Here is a 20,000-nt window from a genome sequence, read left to right as displayed (position 1 = left end):
AAATATTGCATTCTGTGGGATGCTTTATATTCAAATGGCACTTTGCTCAAGACATTGTCCTTCCATATGGTATCTGGTTTTAGATTTGGACACAGCAGCTTATGGTTATTGCTTTATGACTGCACTGTGCTGCCATACTGTATATCTAATCAACAATCACCACTGAATCCACATTGACGATGACAATGCAAACAAACTGAATTTCTAACAAACTTGTGTATTTCGAGCTGAGTCATAAACAAGAGGTTGGCAGCCTCAAGTGCTTTACCTGCTTACATGTGGCACTTTCTGTTGGTGGAGTGGAGTTAGGTTGCTGGGAAACAGGCTCTGCTATCTCAGGTATTCGTATAGGGGGAGGTTGTTGGCTTCCAGCATAGAAATTCCGCAGCTTTTTGCTGTGGTTTTTACCCTAAAACAAAATATTGCAAGGCAATTACACTGTAATTACACTTCACACTCCAGAAGCATAATGATTCTATCCTGCTATTGACATAGCGAGCCACTAAAAAGGCCAAGAACATCACACTGTGCTGCTGATGCTAATTGAGTGGGAGTCTCCACCTGGTAATGGGCTTGGGCCTGCTGGGCTGAGTTGAGCGTCACATTGCACAGTTTGCAATAGAGTGGCTTGCACAGCTCCTCCAAGGTGGCATCCTGTTCCGAACCCCCCGTCTGGCACTCCTCTTCGAGGGGCCTGGGGCCCGGCATGGGGCGCGGCATGGGGCACGGCATGGGTACCGGCATGGGTACCGGCAGCGCAGGGACCGGGGGCATGGGAGACACCAGAGGTACCGGCGGCGGGCTGTGTACCATCTGGAGGTGGGGGTGCGGTTTTGCAGGCATCGGGCTGCAGAGGGGGTAACGCAGTGGGTCTGGGGAGGAGAGCATCACAGGTGGTGGTCCAAGAGGCTGTGGGGCCGACAGGGGCTGGAAAGGCTGTGGTGGTGGCTGCGGCGGTGGCAACCGCTGCTGCTGCTGCTGCTGCTGGCACATCAGACTCAGAGGAGTTTTCGTAACCGACTCCAGGCCTGAGGGGGAGGGCAGAAGAGGGGAGGGGGATGACGTGGGTGTTCAGAAGTCAGCTTCAAGCGACAGGAGAAGAGACTATGGCCTCCTCACTACTGTTGGAGGACCCCCTAAATCCTCACAGACAATTACACATCTGCCACAACAAAAGGAATATGTTGAAATTTCTGTGTTGAAATTTAAACGGAAATATACCCTGTTGTGAGTTGTGAGTCCACTCGGTTGTGGAGTTCTGCATGCACAATAGCTAGACAAAACATCTTGTTGCATGTTGTATTTTCACATGAGCTTACAGACATACCAGCTTTCACCTGAATGCTACAGTAAATGTGAGGATTTATTTTGTTAGCACACTGATAATCTTCTATGTACACTTTCCCTTTAGCCACCCTATACACGTCAGGAAATAGTGGGTGAGTTGATGTGTCTTTCTCTCTCTCTCTCTCTCTCTCTCTGTGTGTGTGTGTGTGTGTGTGTTTGTACATATTTGGTCAGCGTTGTATGTGTTGTATGTGTGCTGGGGAGGAAGGACAGTCAGCTGTTCAGTTTCCAGTGCATGACTTCCAAAGGAGACACTAGACAACAATGATTCAGCCCACTAAAATAACCTCCTGGAAGTGACCTGTGGGTTCACTTCCGGCTGCCAGTATGGGAATGGCATTTGGAGAGACTGATCCCTGCATTAAAATACCAAAATAAGACCACCACTCCTCAGAAAGCGCAGGATGAAAATGCACAGCGGGTCCCGTCCATGCTATCAAACCAGAAGTTGTTGTGTGTTATAAACCCGACATTACTGATTTTTTTTTGTTACACAGTACTGGTACTGTTGATGTGTTAATTGTTAACATGAAACTTGACATGAATAAACCTCAACAGACAATGTCATTTCCCTTGTTCTTCTTGAAATGCTGCAAGATGAACCTGATATCACTTGGTCATGAGAGAATACCATCCCAAAAATAGGTATAAGGAGGACCTAGCCTACATAGTCACTGCTCAAGGTCAGGGTTGCAGTTCTACTTTCTCATCATGGCCATGTACATTGTTGGTTGAGACTCAAAGTTTTCTCATGGCTTAATATTGAAGCCAAAGTCAGGAAAAGACTACTACTTACAAAAATACAAAATGAATGAATGCAATTCATTAATCCTCAATTAAACTCAATTAATCGGGAAGCAGTTGAATGTCTAAAGACTTTTAATACACGTGTCTTGTGCCATTAGCACAAAAGCGAACTCAGACAGACAGGCATTTGTAACTTAATGAGAAGCTGGTTGTGTTACATGGCATGACATTTCAAGACGCTATCTTTGCATGGAGACCGTGTGGACCACAGTGCGCCGTTGTTTAGCCACATCAATAATTTAGGGCACAATGCTTAAATTACATGCCTGCTTGGTCTCAATGCGCCACTTCCACTCATTCATTGACCAGGCCTTTTGCATCTTTTGTGCTGTGATTTTTCACCACACAGGTGATCACACCACAGTGGACCTGGAGCAGAGCAGCCTATCTACTGCCTTTGCCTCAGGGATCTTACTGCTCACAACTGAGTGACCATTACTCATGGAGCCATGGCCGTGGTTTATAAACAATTCATTTCCATCTTATCAGATTATGCAGTTCACTTGCTTCGATTATTTTTATTTCAACTGTCCAGAACTTATTTTGAACATATGCTTTTAAACTTGATGAAAGGAAAATATGTCTTCACGTGAAAACGTTCAATATTTACACACATTTCATTTTCATTTTCTTAAAGACAAATGCTTGTATAAAAATGAACAGCAATGGCTGAGCAATTCGTATCGAGTAGACAAAAATAAACAGTCACAAAGTAAGCTACAAATCAAAGAAGCCCGAGTAATCTATCCAGCAAAGTTAGTTCATCACTAAAATAAGGCTTAATAATAAAATAAAATAAAATAAAATAAGGCTGTGTAGGTTAGTTCTGAAGAGGTGGAACATTCACTTGCTCAATCTGACGTCACTAGCTAGTATCGAGGATGTCTACAGGAAGGAGTCAGGATGTCAAAATGTTACAGCATCAACTCTCCACCAGACACATTGGAGTATTACCTGTCAGGACATTTTTATTTAGATTATAATTTTCATTTAGTTTAAAATAAGACATGCTCATGCATCTTCTGGCCATCTTAGAGGTTAACGACTAGAAGGCATGCACCAATAAAATAACGCTGCTCATAATCATGCACAATTCCCTCTCTGTATGAAAGCATTAAAAGTAGCTCGTTGTAGTAAGTAGATACGTTGCAGAAATTAAGGGCCAACGTTAGCGTAATGTTAAGCAACTGGCTAACGTTAACATCTTGCAGCGCATAGAGCATTCGCTGTATCATTGCAACTCACCAACAAATCATAACGCTTGCCTTACCTGGTATGTGGGGGAAGTAATGGCTACTGTTCCCATAGCTAATATGATGTGAACTGTAATTTCTGCTGAAGTCATTACTTTGAAACACAGCATCCTTGCTCTTCACATTCATCGCCATCTTCACTGCATCCTACAGCTCTCAGGCGAACTTCTTCCAGCTCGCTTCGCCGTGAAGACCGCGCACTTAAGAATAGGGTTTGTGTTTTAGGGCGTGAATTTTTTTCTAAAGACATCGAAGACTAATTTCTTGATGTCGTTCCACACCCTACGGATTTTAACGAAATATGTCTTCGTTATGGATCGACTATATCCAAGCTGCAAATGACGCTAAAAGGGATAATAAAACAGAAATAGGCTTCTATTAGACTTGCCCCCTTAATTTTGGTACAGTCCGATTTCCCTAATGGTCCAAGCAAACTCCGCACTGTACTTACAGCCTTTCGAATTTTCGGTTTTGACATCTGTCAGTCACGTCGTTATCATCATCTTTAAATTACAAGTAAGAATCTGACAAAGTAGGCTTATTAAAATCCTATTTATTGATTAATTCAATTTTTAAGACAACCTGATTCCCCCATTTTAAGTTTGAGAAAACCTTAGCCTACTAAACGATACGAAAAGAATAACTATTTCATAAAATAATAACAAAAATACCCCACTATTGAAAACATTTACTGAAAATAGGCCTATAGCGAACTACAAATTATTATAAACCAGGACAATAGTTAACCAAGAAACTTGTGATTATGCATTTCTTTCTCAAAACTCATTGTCGAGTTATTTTGCCTATCAAAACACAATTTCATCGCCTTTCCATATATGATGCTTTGGTCTCTACCATCTGCAATGGAATGGGAGGAGTTGATCAATAAAGTAGCGTAGGTTTGCAAAGCACCCTACTCTCGCCAAAGCCTATCAAAACTCGCGGGACAGTCGGTTTCAAGAAGAATTGGTTACGCTTTATCATAGTAGGGCTTCCTCTGCCGCTGCTAACTAACGATAGTTAGCAAGTTCGGACTTAGCTAACATCATTCGTGTTTACAGTTGAACTAATAACAAAACGGTTTATATGACAGCTAGTTCTACATGTGGTATGCATGGGGGTCTATTTGGGGGTCCATGCAATCTATTGGATTTATATGTAATGTTTGATTTCCATGACACTCTCCGCGTCCAGACAAATGGGAATCGTCGTTGCTATGGAGAAGCTGCGACTGCCAAGATTAGGCCGTAGCATCGTATTGGGATTGCATTTATGACTGAAGAAAGAAAACGGATAGAGGATTACCCAACAAGTTCAAATAGAAAAGGTTAGTATTTAGGGAGTGGTGACATGACAACATTTGTGTGCATATGGACATTGTCCACCATGATCTTGCAGCTGTAGCTAGCTAGCTAGTTAGCATAATTTGATAGCTGGCTCCCTAGCTATCAAATATTTTCTTGGCATTTCATTGCTTGCCAAGTTACTTAACGTCAAGCCTGTGGTGCATGACCGTTAACTTTAGCTATAGGAGTTATGGTGGTGTGGCTTGATCATTATCTTTTGCTACGGTAGCTAGTTCAAGAAAGCTGGGTTGACTTGGTTTTGATTATCCTAGCTAGCGATAGCATGGGTAGGTAACTGGCTATTTTTGCAAGTAGATAAGGCAACCAATTCAGAGGAGCAATAGTTAGCAAGTTAGCCTTGATAGAAACACATCCGCTGTAGGTATTTGGCAGTACAGACAATCATCGATCTGTGTAATCACTAATAACGTCCATGTCATCTACCATATGCTGTAAGCTCACGTTAGACATGTTTTAGCTATACCATCTAGCGTTACCTACGCTAGTTTAGTTCTTTATGTTTTGTGTTAGTTAAATCAAGCTAACGCGGCATTGCAGCCACTGTTAGATACCAAAACATCCAGTAACGTGAAATGATTTAGTTATCTAGCATACCTAACCACCGTCCTCCGTTAGCTGGCCACCTAGTATTTGGCTATTTACCCACAAAAGGCAGGTGGTTAGCACCAATAGTTCGTCTTCTGTTCTGAACGTTAGCCATAAATTACATTGTATTAGAAGGTAGGATAAAGTATAAGGCTGTCTGTATGATAATGTCACTGTAGTGAGAAATGGTTTACTCTCTGTTGTAATTTTGAAGTGTAACTTTGCTTGGCTAAAGCTAACAAACAATTGTTTATGCAGAGCTAACATTAGCGTATTGGTTAGCTAATTTTTATCGTACTATCGATTGACATGAGCAAAGCATTTAATTAGTTGTGATAACGCTATAATGGCTAATTCAGGTTGATACATAGAATTAACTTACAAATACAGGTAATGCATCTAACGTTATCTAGATGTTTAAGTTACAGCATGTTTTATCTAACCAACTTGGTAAAGGCTCGGTCGCTAGTTAACTTCTGTTAGGCAGACTGCCCTGTATGGAAAAAGGGAGTACACGGCATGATCAACTTTTGGGGATTGTCAAATTGTGGAAGCGTAGTGTTCCAACATGACGAACACAAGGGAGCTTGAATCACATTCTTCTAGAATGAGGAGAATTTGCTTCTATATCCTAGATGTCTATATGATAATACTGCAACCCTGGCGGCAAAATGAGGAAAAATGGCTCGTAGTTTACTGTTAACGTACATTTACCAGTAATCTGCCCTAGGGCGTGTTCTTATTTATGTCGAACACAGCAGTAGTAGTCTAATATGGACTATACCAAATGTAATGTTGTTATAACCAATACCTAACTTGGTTGCACATAACCTCCATTTTCATATCAGAGCTATTTGCATGGATGCAAGTTCCTTTTAGCACCTTGGATTATATAATGTAAATATCATTAACTACAGATGAATGACACCTCTGTGGCGCTCGACTGAATGCAGAAGGGCATGCTGTTGATGGCCAGAATGTGAAGGAAGAGACTAAGAAGTAAACTTGGGATCGTTTTTTAAGGTAAATTTGATTTTGTCACATAAAACTGTGCAGGGCAACTATACCTATAGGTCTGACTGTTACAGACAGAGGTGATTTTGATTAATCTCACAGGACGTAAATATAACATATCTACAAATTGGTGAACTGGAGTATTGGCATTGGAGGATAAGAGCTGATGGCCATTACACCCATTTGTTGTGCTGTTAGTGAGCAAGGGGGAAAGGACGAGTCATCCTCTTCAGCATCAAGTGCCAAATGTTTTGGCTTCTCTTTAGTGGGGTAAAGCCTTGTCTCCATGGGAAGTAGACATTCTGGCTGGCACATCATGCTATCATGTTTTCTCATACAGAGCAGTTGTTTGATTATTTGACACAACAATGCCTCTAATTGGTATGAACTTTATATATATGATAAAATGTTAAAGTAGGCCTATTAACAGGCTGTCTTTTTAAGAAAATGCTTATACCCAAATGTGGCCATATCTTTGAGGCTTGATTTTTATTTGTCGTTTTCTTTTTTTTACAGAAGCTAAGATACATTTCTCCTCAGTAGTGAAACTGTGAAGTTGTAAGGAACATGCCGCCTCGGCCATCTTCGGGAGAATTGTGGGGCATCCACTTGATGCCCCCGAAAATTCTGGTGGACTGCCTCCTGCCCAATGGCATGATCCTTACCCTGGAGTGCCTCCGTGAGGCCACACTCATCACCATCAAACACGAACTGTTCAAGGAGGCGCGGAAATACCCCTTGCACCATCTTCTGCAGGAGGAGACCTCCTACATCTTCGTCAGCGTTACCCAGGAGGCCGAGCGCGAGGAGTTCTACGACGAGACCAGGAGGCTCTGTGACCTCAGGCTCTTTCAGCCCTTCTTAAAAGTTATTGAGCCGGTGGGAAATAGGGAGGAGAAAATCCTCAACCGAGAGATCGGTAGGTTTTCTTTTTCCTCCTTTGCTGACACAACTATATGGAGCAAAAAATGTCTCGTCATTATTTGTAAATGCACGTACAATGATCCACAAAGTATTAAACGATTTACAAACACATTTCTCTATCCACAAACACAGAACGCCTTACTTGTGACTTAGAAGTTCTCGTTTGAACAAACGTACTATGATTTGTACAAATCCCCAAAAAACTAAATGAAGCGACTATTAGGTGGCAGTCTTGAGTCATTCAGGCCGTGATGTATGTAGTAGCCTAAGCTCCAAGAATTGCATTAGGTTGATGAGGAAAGGGAAAAGTTACAGCGAGCTTCCACAAACTTCCCACCATGCAGCTGAAATGGATCCTCAACAACCTCAATATTCATCCAAGGTTTGTAAAGCTGTCCAGATAATAGTGCTGCACTGACGGACAGCAAGCTGCAGTAATTCCTTTTACTGAAGACTTGCCATTGTGAGATGAAATGGAGATGGCTACTCAAGGCTCTCTGAAAGTGTTAAGAATATATTAATAGTCCTCTGAACCTTCCTTGTGATTAGCCTACTATATGTTTCATGCACAGAATACAAACCACCTAACCACAGAAATTGGTTAATGATAGAGATAGACGCTTCAATGAGTGGTTTAGCATCAATATTTGCATGGCTTTACAACATTACATCATAACCCACCCATTTGGTTGATTCCTGTCAACACATAGGCCTATTTCATCTGCATGAAAGGATGGCTCAGGATGTCTCTTGTTGATGATCGTTGGATATGATTGCTGTTCTGCAACAAATCACAATAAAATATTGCACTGTGATTTTTTCATGAATGGCTGAATACTAGCTGAAACTACAATTTAATAATGTTGTTTCAAATTCGCAGTAGTGCTGCTGTTTAGTTTTCAGTTGCCAACACAATCTGCTCTTATGTTATTGCAGATTAGTCATACAGTGAATTTACATTTGAATAGTTAAATGTCATAACGTTATCTATTATCTCTATTCTAAAAATATGTGCTTATTTTTCAGTAGTATAAATTGGAGTAGGGTAGTAACCTAGAGCATGCTGAGACAGATGGCCTTTCCTTTTCTGACACAAAATAGGCTGAAGATGACACCTTTTTATTACACAAGCTAAATGGTACACTGTTTAGGTTCAGACCTGCTTATTAATACCTACACATCGGGTCAGCTTCTGAATTAGTTCCCAATGAGCACAGACGTCTCAGACAAACCTTTTACTGTCATACATACGTTACAGTTGGCCTTACACGTAGTCATATAACGAGCATCAGGAAACATTTGTGTGGATCAAGACCTATTTGTGTGTGAATCACGAAAAGTGAAAATGTCTCTAAATGACCTCTGTGGAGGCTGGGATGAATGCGTGTGTTGGATGATCAAACGAATGCAGATTCGAACACTTAACACGCAGAATTACAGATTTACAAATGACATTTCGCAACAAATGCACATCTGGTGTATTTTTATAAGTCACAAGTGAGGGGTTCTGTGTGTGTGGATTGAAAAACGATTGTAAATCACTGAATATTTATGGATCATAGTACGTGCATTTACAAATAATTATTAAAGAAACCTTTTCCTCTCAATACAACTACATCTGAGGATTGTTCATTTGACTGACATGTTGAGAATGTAAGACATGCTGAGGTGATGTTTTCCCCCATCTCTTTCAGGTTTTGCGATTGGCATGCCTGTGTGTGAGTTTGATCTGGTGAAGGACCCCGAAGTGCAGGACTTCCGGAGAAACATTCTCAACGTGTGCAAAGACTCTGTGGAACTCCGAGATGTCAATGGCCCTCATAGTCGGGCTTTATATGTTTACCCTCCCAATGTAGAGTCTTCGGTCGAGCTTCCCAAGCACATCTATGCCAAACTTGATAAAGGTAAGAGTTTGATGAAGAGGCAAAAACATGGACCCTTTTAATATGGTTCTGTTCTGGCTTTGGGTTACACGGTGTGCTTTGCTTATATATGTTCACAATGCTCAAACCATGTATGATCCATTTTCCCCTATTTAATATTCCCCCTATATATATATATATCTACTCTACAATGATGACCTTTCTTTACATTCCATTCACCAGGACGTCATGAGTTGATTTGATAACGAGCAGCCTTTGTTTTTTGTGCATCATCCCTATTAATGTTTTTCTTTTTTTTGTAGGTCAAATCATTGTGGTGATTTGGGTAATAGTCTCCCCTAACAATGACAAGCAGAAGTACACACTCAAGATCAACCATGATTGTGTACCGGAGCAGGTGATAGCAGAAGCCATTAGGAAAAAGACCAGGAGTATGCTGCTTTCTGCAGAGCAGCTCAAAATGTGTGTGCAGGAGTACCAGGGCAAATACATCCTGAAAGTATGCGGCTGTGATGAGTACCTGTTGGAGAAATATCCCCTCAGTCAGTATAAAGTAAGTACTCCAATGTGTATCAGTCATACCACCGTGCTAAATACATAATGATAATAATATTCTTCTTCCATCTGCGGATGCTTGCTCCACTAGTTTAATCGTAGGCTTTACAATGATGATAATAGAACTGTATTTTTACCACTTCAACAAAGCAGCGGATATGACCATGTTCAGCCTTGCAGTAAGGAAGCTGATTTCACTGCTTTGATATATTTGGGTCATGAAAGGCCTGTAATTAACAAAGCCAAGCAGTTGAGTGAGAGTAAAAGGGAAGCTGCTCCATTCCTGAACACTGAATTTGTATTTCTGAGTACGTCACTTGAAGTCACCTGAAGTAATACTCTGTAGCTCTTAGGCCCTGTCTCCTACTCCATTCAAGCTACATAGACACGGTTGTAAAGGCAAGGACTTGGACTGCATGGCGATTACTGTGAAGGAGGGGAAAAAACACTATTAGAAAAATTCACTTTAAGAAAAAAAGCATTCATATTTCTTTGGAATAAACTGAACCGTTCCCAAAGTGTCTGTACAATCCTGGCAGTTAGTGTTAGTAAGAAGCATTGAAAGGAGCCTCATGTTTTAGACCGTGCATGTTAGTTACTGCATGAGATGGTGACACAAGCTGTGTTTACTGATGACTGACTGACTATCTGATGCAGCTGATCATGTTGTCCTGAGATTTCAAGTGGCCGTGCCTGTATGCATACTTTTCAGTTGGAGAATTTAGTTTTTTTTGGGGGGGGGGGGGGGGGATCTGATTTGATGACGCTGTTTGGCAAGGAAAGACTCTAAAATTGTCTTTTGGATCCATATTTGTGTTCAGCTGGTGCATTTTGTCCACGTTGGCCAAGTTGAATGAACTTTATTCACAGAGCTTTGGTCTTTGCACTATTCAGTCCAACGATTGCAACTCTGAAGCGATCTTGTGGGTCTGTTTTTAAAGGTGCAGTCCGTGGTTTTGTTGTGGAAAAATTTAAACCCTTCTTCACTTACAGTACTGACACATACTGTGCCATCTGAGTATGTTGATACTTTGTTTTGGGGTGTTTTTATGTGTTGGCTCACTATTTAGAGGGCCCTGACCTGTCAACAAATACATTAGAAAACAGAGGAGAAGTATGTCAAGTGCATGGTAATATTGGGGAACACTTTATTTAGAATACCCTCAGAGTTGAACCATTGTACACCATTCGTTTTGTCTGCAACTACTTGATGCACCTTTAACAAAATAGGTAATATTAGACCCTATTGTAAATGTGTAGTGACAGACAGTTGTTGCAGCTTTGAACAACAACGGTTTTGACATTATTGGAAAATGTGAAGTGTTAATCTCCTGTTAGTGTGTTCAGTCACAGAATCGGCTGTGGCTGTCTCACCTAAACAGGTTCAGTAAGGGTGTTACTCGATCCATCTCGCACACTTACGGCAGTGGACATTAAGGGCTTTCACGATTTACCATGTTTTCATTCATTATTATCATATGTGCACTGTGTTTAGTAAATTAGATTGGAAAATCTCAATTTGCAGAAAAGGAGAAACATTTTTAGAAATTAATTTGGTTTCAATGCAAACCTTCACAACTGAGGCCCTTGAAGTGGTAATATGAGCATGAGTCATCTTGTGTCACAATAATTGAATTATGTAATTTAATGTTGCTAATAGAGGCTTTCAGATCCAAAGAACATGCGGCTACTATGGCCCTTGTGTTTTTCATAGCTACTTACTGAAAGGATTTCCATGGGCGGCCGCCTCTAGCATGGCCCATTATTTTTTTCAAAACATCCTCAATGTAATTGTTTATTTCTGACCACCTTGTGTATTTATATATATATATATATATATATATATATATATATATATATATATATATATATATATATATATATATATATTTTGAAATGCCATCATGCCCCTATTTGAAATTGCTAGCATGTACCTAATGCTACCTGGCCTCCTGTTTTCTTTTAGTACGTGAGGAGTTGCATCATGCTGAATCGGATGCCTAACCTCATGCTGATGGCGAAAGACAGCCTGTACTCTCAGCTCCCGGTGGACAACTTCACGATGCCCTCTTATGCCCGTCGCATCTCCACGGCGACTCCATACATGAACGGGGAGTCCTCCACAAAGTCCCTGTGGACAATCAACGGCATGTTGAGGATACGTGTACTATGTGCCACCTACGTCAATGTAAACATCAGGGACATTGACAAGGTTGGTTTGGCGAACCCCTTTATCGTACAATTGCATGAAAATAACCGCTTTGCATTCATTTATGTTCTGTGTTTGTTTTAAATTGGAACATGGCTGACGTATGGGCATATTTGAGTAGTCTTGATCTGTTGTTGTTTACGTGTTGTTGTAGATTTATGTGCGGACAGGGATTTACCACGGTGGTGAGCAGCTGTGTGATAACGTCAACACACAACGCGTACCATGCTCCAATCCAAGGTAATAAACACTCCCCTTGCCTAGATAGCTGTTTGCCATTTTTATTTTTTTATCAGCAAAGGCATGTTGGACGAAGACTGTTGCCACCATTTTGCTATTTTATGTTTAGCAGTGATGCTGCCCTGTCCTCATTAGCCCTGTTGACTCCTGTCCTTTCTATCTGTATGGACCTGCAGGTGGAATGAATGGCTGCAATATGACATGTACATTCCTGATATCCCGAGGGCCGCGCGCCTCTGTCTGTCCATCTGCTCTGTGAAAGGGAGGAAGGGGGCGAAAGAGGTAACGGGCTGATGGCCGCTAAGATTAAACATTAAAGCATTAATTAGGCAGCCATATATTAGGCAGGTCAGAGACGGTTTGGCTGTCTTCCCTGCATTGGCTGGTTTGGTGAGCCCTGTCTGTGCAGTGCACGTGTCTGGTGTTTCTTTTCCTCCTTAACCAAATGTAGTCAGATTACAGGTTCAAGCTCTCGCTTTTATTACATGGTGTGATTGTGGCAGGGCTTGTGTGTAACTGATATTTTTGGATAAGCAATCGCCCTGAAAGAGTCACACTGTGGAACTTGAAAGCGTGTGTGTGTGTGTGATACTGCAAGGGATGCATGTTGAAGTTTCTATTTTTAGCCAAGCTTTTGAAAAAAAAAAAAAAAAGGGGGAAAAAAAAGCGTTTTGGGAACTTGCGCACACACACACACACTCTCACACCAATGCACACAATTCTGTTGCCCAATAAAACTGTTCTCGGGTCAGTAGAGATGGGGGGGGGATAGATGCTCAGTAATAATGTCAGTTCTATCACAGCCAGTCTTCCGGTACACATCCCTAAAATAACTCCTAAAGCTTTCTGAATAATATCACCTTCCAGTTGCTTAAATGCTGAGAAAATAATGTTGATGCTGCCTCTGCCTGGCATTTGCTTGTTTTTAGAGTGAAATGTCTTTGGTTTGTAGAATTACTGCACCTTATATAGCTTAGGTAGTAACAACATTATTTTTATAGTAATTTGGCTATACCTCCATGCCAAAACTCTAGCTAGCTGTTCATGTAGCTAGCTACATTGGTATCCATATGGTCAATCTATTATTGCAGATTGCAGTCAACTTAGAACAATATTATTTTAACAGCTTTTTTGTGCTTGTGCGCTTCAAGGAATATAGCTGGTGTCACATCAATGGTTAGCAGCTAGCTCAAATTGCTGTGAAAAAGTGCACGCAAAAGTGCACGTTTGAGGGCCCCTGTGCAGCCACCATGTTGATTGAGAGTTGGCTTCTCCCCTTGCTTGTAGCAAGCACTGTTAAGCCAAAGATTCTTTCCTTTTTGTTTTGTTCCCCTGGGAACACCATGGAAATATAGATGAACATGTCTGTTCAATGTCAGTTTAAAAAATGCTGCTGTTTTACTCGTAGGCTGCTAATGTGACAGTGGCTGTTGGTTGTTCTGCATGGCACAGACTGAGACAGAAAGCTCACCCCTGAACCTGAATGTCCCACTACATAGGAGCACTGCCCACTCGCCTGGGGAAACGTCAACCTCTTCGACTACACAGACACTCTGGTGTCAGGCAAGATGGCACTGAATCTCTGGCCCGTGCCCCATGGCCTGGAGGACCTGCTCAACCCCATCGGTGTCACCGGGTCCAATCCCAATAAGGTAAAATGCTCAGCTCACAACAGACTCACAAAAAACATGTACTGAAGTTCACTCTGCAGCCTGAGATGAGTATTTGTCTTGTGTAATAGCCACACAGGACTGTAAGCACTTATATGGAGACTAATCAATATTTTACGTGCAGATCCAACATTGACTGAGTGCTTTTAACTCTGCCATCTGTTTTTTTTTTTGCTCTCAGGAAACCCCTTGTCTGGAGCTGGAGTTTGACTACTTCAGCAGTCCAGTGAAGTTCCCAGACATGACCGTTGTGGAGGATCATGCTAATTGGATCATATCTAGAGAGATGGGATACAATTACTGCCAATCTGGTCAGGTAAGCTCGTTAGCCAAGGTCTATTTGAATTCCATTCCATCTGTCGACGGTTGACCATTATGTTCTGTGAACTTGTTCTCATGCTGATGCAAGGGTAACACTGCAGTAGCAGGTGTCTGTGTCTTATGGATGGATGGATGTATGTTCCAGTGAAATATGGGGCTCTCTTTCTTGACACCATTAGTTAGTGGTAGTAACCTGACTCTGTCCAATGGAATGTCTCTGGACAGGGGCTTTTTAATAACAGTGCTATCAGATCAAAGAAGCCGGTTGTTTCCCCCACAGCTTGACACAACTTAACTGATGCTTTGAGCTTTGAATGATGTGAGCCATCTTTGTGTGCCTTCACTCACAGAGCTCCCGCCTGGCTCGAGACCATGCCATGACCGAGAGTGACATTGAGCAGCTCAGACATTTGTGCAACAGAGATCCACTTTCTGAGATCACTGAGCAGGAGAAGGATTTCTTGTGGAGGCACAGGTACACACACACACACACACACACACACACACACACACACACACACACACACACACACACAGGTTAATTCCAACCATGGTCTCTCCCTTGATACTTAAGTGTGGAAAAGATGGTGGTTGATTTACTATATGCATCCTATCCTTGTCCTTTCAGGCAATATTCTGCGAATATGCCAGAAGTCCTGCCCAAGATTTTACTCGCAGTGAAGTGGAACTCACGTGACGAAGTAGCACAGGTACTGAATGTTAATGTTTTCCATTCATATTACATTTTAATTAGAGCTGTGAAAAATAACGCGTTAACGCGTTATGATTAAATTACAGGATTAATTAGTTGATTTTTTTTAACGCATTTAACGCATGCGCAAAATGAGCTTCCAAATATACCCACAATTCCGCCCAATCTGCATTAGTCGCCGCTGTAATGGTAAGTTCGTGTTTCAAAAAAAACAAAGATGGAACATTCAATAAAACCAAAGTGATATGCACACTCTGCGGGAAGACGTTATCGTTTCACCGTAGCAATAAGTACCACCTCAACGCGATGCATGCGTTGGTCGGCGAGGGGAGTTAAAGTGGAATGCGCCAAACCACCCTCACTGAACAACGTAGGCTCCTCATTAAGTGTGCCTGTGACAAGTCGACTAGCACAGTTGCCAAATGGATTGGAAAAAGCTGTAGACCGATTAATATTATTGAGGACGAGGGGTTCACCGAAGTTGTGCGAGTGGCAACGGGGGATTCGAGTATCAAAGCACTGCAAAGTCGCACAATAATGACAAAAATCCACGAGCTGTATGAAGCTGAAAAGAAAAAAAAGGAAAATGACTTGGCTGCTACGAAACATCAGGCGCTGACAGGGGATCACTGGACTTCTGTGAGTAACGATAACTACCTGGGTGTAACTGCACATCTAATCACCGACGAATGGAAGTTAAAGTCGTTTACACTAACGTGCATGAAAACAGAAGAGCTCCACTTTGCAGAGGCATGTGCACAACAGTTCCAAACTGTTGCAAGCAACTGGGCAATTGAAGACAAAACGACCACTATAGGGATAGACAGTGCACGTAATATGATAGCCGCGGCTAGACTACTGTAAAAGGGCATTTAGAGGCATTAGATTGTGTCATGGTGTGGTTAATGGTTGTTTGACAAAAAAGAGAAAAATGTTCAAACATCCTATAAAAACAATGGCTAAGAAGCCCAAATCATTTCTGTTTGATTTAAAAATAAAATAAATTTTTTTTATTCAACCATACAATGGCTAAGAAGCCCAAATTCTGTTTAGGATGAAGATTATATTAATGTTCCATATGGAATAGAAAAGATAACTGCTAAAGAACTGCTCAGTTGCAGCACCATTGTTTTTTTTATGAATAAAAAAAAGAAAACATGTTAAATGTATATATGTCTTTTGTCATAAATCTTTTTGTTCTCACAAAAATATACCGAGAAAATATGTGATTAATCATGATTAATCCACAGAAACCTGTGATTAATCTGATTAAAATTTAATCATTTCACAGCCCTAATTTTAATGAATTATTCACAATAACTATTTCAAGGTTAAGGGGTGTATTACTGGTATACTTCAGCAATCAGTGTTCAGGGAATATTCAATTACATGCTACGACATAAAGGCAGTTGCACATTGTAATGTCAACTTATTTTTATTTTTTTCATCTGATTTGATGACTTGTTGCCTGTATACTAAGCATGTTATCTTTCACATTCAGATGTATTGCCTTCTGAAAGATTGGCCCGCAATAAAACCCGAACAAGCCATGGAGTTACTAGATTGTAATTATCCAGATCCAATGATCCGAGACTTTGCTGTACGGTGCCTTGAGAAGTATTTGACTGACGACAAGCTGTCCCAGTACCTCATTCAGCTTGTTCAGGTAAGACAACTCGCTCGGGATTAGATAACGATCTTCAAAAGCTATTGACACTGCTGAGGTCATGGTGAATAGCATAAGAGAAATGTAATCTCCTGCTTTCTTACATGTTGATTGATTCTCAAATGTGTTTATTCGTTGGTCAGTTCTCAATGTCTGGTTCCTTTTCCTCACTTTAGGTCCTGAAGTATGAGCAGTACCTGGATAATCCTCTAGTACGATTTCTGCTGAAGAAAGCCCTAACCAACCAGAGGATAGGACACTTCTTCTTTTGGCACTTGAAGTGAGTGTGCCAGTACTATGGACTTTATCAAGGAGCTGGGGGTATTGATAGGAATTAACGGCAGAACATTTCTCTTGAAATGGTCACTACTATTTTTGTAAATGATTACAATCCTAGTCTTGCAGGAATTCAATCAAATTGTGATGCTTTTCTGTGTCTTGAACCAGTTTTTAAAGTAGGAAAAATAGGAAAAGCAAAACCACACCTGTACTGAATGGCAGAATTTTTTATTTTGATATAAGTTATGCTATAACTGTGTTGTGCTGTTTGCCATCAGATAAACGTACAGATATATTGATACTCTACAGTGTTGAAAATGCTGTGATATACTTTAAATGTATTGGTAGGCGGCTAAATTGACCTCTAATCATCTCTCTCTCTCTCTGTGTGTGTGTGTGTGTGTGTGTGTGTGTGTGTGTGTGGCTGCAGGTCGGAGATGCACAATAAGACTGTGAGCCAGCGCTTTGGGCTGCTGCTGGAGTCCTACTGCCGTGCCTGTGGCATGTACCTGAAGCACCTGAGCCGGCAGGTGGAAGCCATGGAGAAACTCATCAACCTCACAGACATCCTCAAGCAGGAGAAGAAGGATGAGACGCAGAAGGTGAGACCACTGACCACACCGCACACTCTGTCCTGGGTGACTCTTACTGTCTGTGTGTCTCGCAGACCACACCGCACACTCTGTCCTGGGTGACTCTTACTGTCTGTGTGTCTCGCAGAGCATGGACTGGAACAAACAACTTCATGTTTTCTTCTTTTTTTAACGAAATGCCAAACTACTCAATTTCCCTAGTGACTTTACTTATTTTAATTGAAAAAAAATAAATAAATAGATGAATTGCTTATTAATGGCTTAGGTATGATTCATTATTTCAAAGTTGTATTTGGAGATCTATTTGCCGTCCCATTCATTAAATGAATCCTAGTTATTATATTCTGGTCTCATGCCTACCCAGTTCCACAAATGACTGCACATCCACCCACCCAAAGAAACACAAGGCGTTAGGAATACCAACTTGTCCGATAGTTATCGGAAGCAAATCCTCAGGGGATGTGTGCATGCCAGATGAACTGAGCCAAGCAAGCACGGTGCGGCAAGCCAGCGGGCAACTGAGTGTTCATGCCCACTGGCAGGCCCTCGGCTGGCATCTAAATAAAGTTCCAGGTCTGCTGCCATCCCCCGGAGTCTGACTGCCCACACACTGGCCTCGGCTTAGTTAGCGCAACTAGTCGAGCGTGGCGGCAGCAACGGCAGTCGGGGAGATTTAGTTTCCGAGAAGGCCCAACCTGTGTGCAGCTTCATTGCAATGCAAGTCGAGTGGAACAAAAGCGTCTTATCGAGAGACTGCATGTCGGTTTTCATGAAACAGCGAAGAGTGGTGCATCACGTTTGGCCTAAACCAAGACTATTATTAAAAATATATTTCCTTTTTCATCATTCTGTAGAATTGAATATTGCATACAAGTGCAACTCTGGAGCTATATTTTAATACTGTCACAAAGATTGTTACACATAGAGTAACAATGATGATTAAATAGGTCTCATTATTTGTAGGCATAAATTAAACTTTATATCATGGGGAAATTCAAAATTAGGGACTGAAGACTACTATTGTAGCGCAAACCCCAACCTCGTGGCTTCTTCTCTGAATGTGTTTCTACGCTAACAGCTAGCATGGCCCGTCTTTCTCCAGGTGCAGATGAAGTTCCTTGTGGAGCAGATGAGGAGGCCGGACTACATGGACGCACTCCAGAACTTCACCTCCCCACTCAACCCGGCGCACCAGCTGGGCAACTTACGGTGAGTCCAACAGGCCCAATGAGCCCACTGCGGGGAGGTACCAAGATATAGATAGAAAAGTGTGGGATCACGACACTAATTCACCTTGTTATGGTATGTGAATGAAATTTGTGTGGAAATTTACAGGATCAAAAGTGTAGCTTTGGAGGGTCCTAGACAACAAAATGCGCTTTGCTTGCCTCTCCGTTGTTGGGTTGATGAAGCAATGCAACAGCCCTATTTAATTATGTATTATTTGAAATAATGCCAGTGATCTTGCATAATTCTGGGAAATTCGTCTTGCTTTGGACTGGCATCATAAACTGAACTCTGTAATTTTGGTACACATCAGGTGTGCCAACAACCTCAATGACCTCATAGTTGCTGGCCTATCTCTGAGTTTGAAGATTTGGTCTAAGATTTATTGTAGTGTGTCATTTGTTTTGTAAAAAGTGTTTCGTGTCTACCCTTCTAAATCTTCCAAAACAAAAAAAAAAGACTGAAAAAGTCAGGCAGTTGTTCCTGTATTTGTTTTCTATGTCAATAACCCTAGAATCAGCCGCTTAACTGACTTGATGTTAAGCGGAAAGCATCAGAAAGCCAGCATGACCGTTCTGACTGGACTGAGTTGTACTGATGTGTACGGGTGAAATGTCTCATCTCTGGCAGATTTGATGAGTGTCGAATCATGTCGTCAGCTAAGAGGCCGCTGTGGCTGAATTGGGAGAACCCAGACATCATGTCAGAGCTGCTCTTCCAGAACAATGAAATCATCTTCAAGAACGGAGACGGTAACCGCGCCCGCCCTCCTCAGCACCGCTCCTCTCTACCAGCCTACTCACCAAATGTCCGTCTAACCCTCAGTGTGTCCTCTCTTCCAGATTTACGGCAAGACATGCTAACACTTCAGATTATTAGAATAATGGAAAACATCTGGCAAAACCAAGGCTTGGACCTCAGGTATGGCTCTAATACTTCAAGACCCTAACTATTGCCCTACTCGATGTGAAAAGTGTGCAGCGAACTGATGGTGTCCGGTGTGTGTCTGCTGTGCTTTAGGATGCTTCCTTATGGTTGCCTGTCTATTGGTGACTGTGTGGGTCTAATCGAAGTGGTCAGAAGCTCCCACACCATTATGCAGATTCAGTGCAAAGGAGGCCTGAAGGGGGCGCTCCAGTTCAACAGCAACACCCTCCACCAGTGGCTGAAGGACAAGAATAAGGGCGAGATGTATGGACATTTGATTTGAGTTACTACACTCTTTAATGGTTACCTTTCCAAATCACTGTCTGATTGAGAAATGTGTGATTTTTGTTTTTTTTGTTTCTTTGTGTGTTTTTTCATTAGGTACGATATGGCCATTGACCTGTTTACCCGATCATGTGCC

General features: G+C 41.7%; 2 protein-coding genes across 2 annotated transcripts in view; one reads left to right on the top strand and one right to left on the bottom strand.

Annotated features, from left to right (window-relative positions):
- zmat3 (zinc finger, matrin-type 3) overlaps positions 1 to 4,217 on the bottom strand; it is a 9,971-nt gene extending 5,754 nt beyond the window's left edge. The window contains exons 1-3 of the mRNA XM_031575030.2: positions 3,425 to 4,217; positions 562 to 1,028; positions 269 to 409 (exon numbers count right to left, since the gene is read on the bottom strand). Of these exons, the coding sequence (XP_031430890.1) occupies positions 269 to 409; positions 562 to 1,028; positions 3,425 to 3,542 (726 nt within the window). The 5' untranslated portion in view covers positions 3,543 to 4,217. The remainder of the gene's footprint in view (positions 1 to 268; positions 410 to 561; positions 1,029 to 3,424) is intronic.
- Positions 4,218 to 4,376: 159 nt separating this feature from the next.
- The window catches only part of LOC105913206 (phosphatidylinositol 4,5-bisphosphate 3-kinase catalytic subunit alpha isoform), a 17,420-nt gene continuing 1,796 nt past the window's right edge, over positions 4,377 to 20,000 (top strand). Inside the window, exons 1-20 of the mRNA XM_031575029.2 lie at positions 4,377 to 4,734; positions 6,277 to 6,382; positions 6,890 to 7,292; positions 8,992 to 9,201; positions 9,483 to 9,733; positions 11,702 to 11,947; positions 12,099 to 12,184; positions 12,361 to 12,466; positions 13,684 to 13,836; positions 14,036 to 14,170; positions 14,526 to 14,650; positions 14,804 to 14,885; positions 16,389 to 16,553; positions 16,730 to 16,833; positions 17,263 to 17,434; positions 18,528 to 18,634; positions 19,283 to 19,404; positions 19,495 to 19,573; positions 19,673 to 19,843; positions 19,961 to 20,000. The exon at positions 19,961 to 20,000 is cut by the window's right edge and continues 78 nt beyond it. Of these exons, the coding sequence (XP_031430889.1) occupies positions 6,941 to 7,292; positions 8,992 to 9,201; positions 9,483 to 9,733; positions 11,702 to 11,947; positions 12,099 to 12,184; positions 12,361 to 12,466; positions 13,684 to 13,836; positions 14,036 to 14,170; positions 14,526 to 14,650; positions 14,804 to 14,885; positions 16,389 to 16,553; positions 16,730 to 16,833; positions 17,263 to 17,434; positions 18,528 to 18,634; positions 19,283 to 19,404; positions 19,495 to 19,573; positions 19,673 to 19,843; positions 19,961 to 20,000 (2,706 nt within the window). The 5' untranslated portion in view covers positions 4,377 to 4,734; positions 6,277 to 6,382; positions 6,890 to 6,940. The remainder of the gene's footprint in view (positions 4,735 to 6,276; positions 6,383 to 6,889; positions 7,293 to 8,991; positions 9,202 to 9,482; positions 9,734 to 11,701; positions 11,948 to 12,098; positions 12,185 to 12,360; positions 12,467 to 13,683; positions 13,837 to 14,035; positions 14,171 to 14,525; positions 14,651 to 14,803; positions 14,886 to 16,388; positions 16,554 to 16,729; positions 16,834 to 17,262; positions 17,435 to 18,527; positions 18,635 to 19,282; positions 19,405 to 19,494; positions 19,574 to 19,672; positions 19,844 to 19,960) is intronic.

The sequence above is a fragment of the Clupea harengus genome, chromosome 10 (genome assembly GCF_900700415.2).
Source record: "Clupea harengus chromosome 10, Ch_v2.0.2, whole genome shotgun sequence".
Lineage (NCBI taxonomy): Eukaryota > Metazoa > Chordata > Actinopteri > Clupeiformes > Clupeidae > Clupea > Clupea harengus.
Note: the sequence above shows the minus strand (reverse complement) of the source record. Positions and strands in the feature narration are given on the sequence as shown.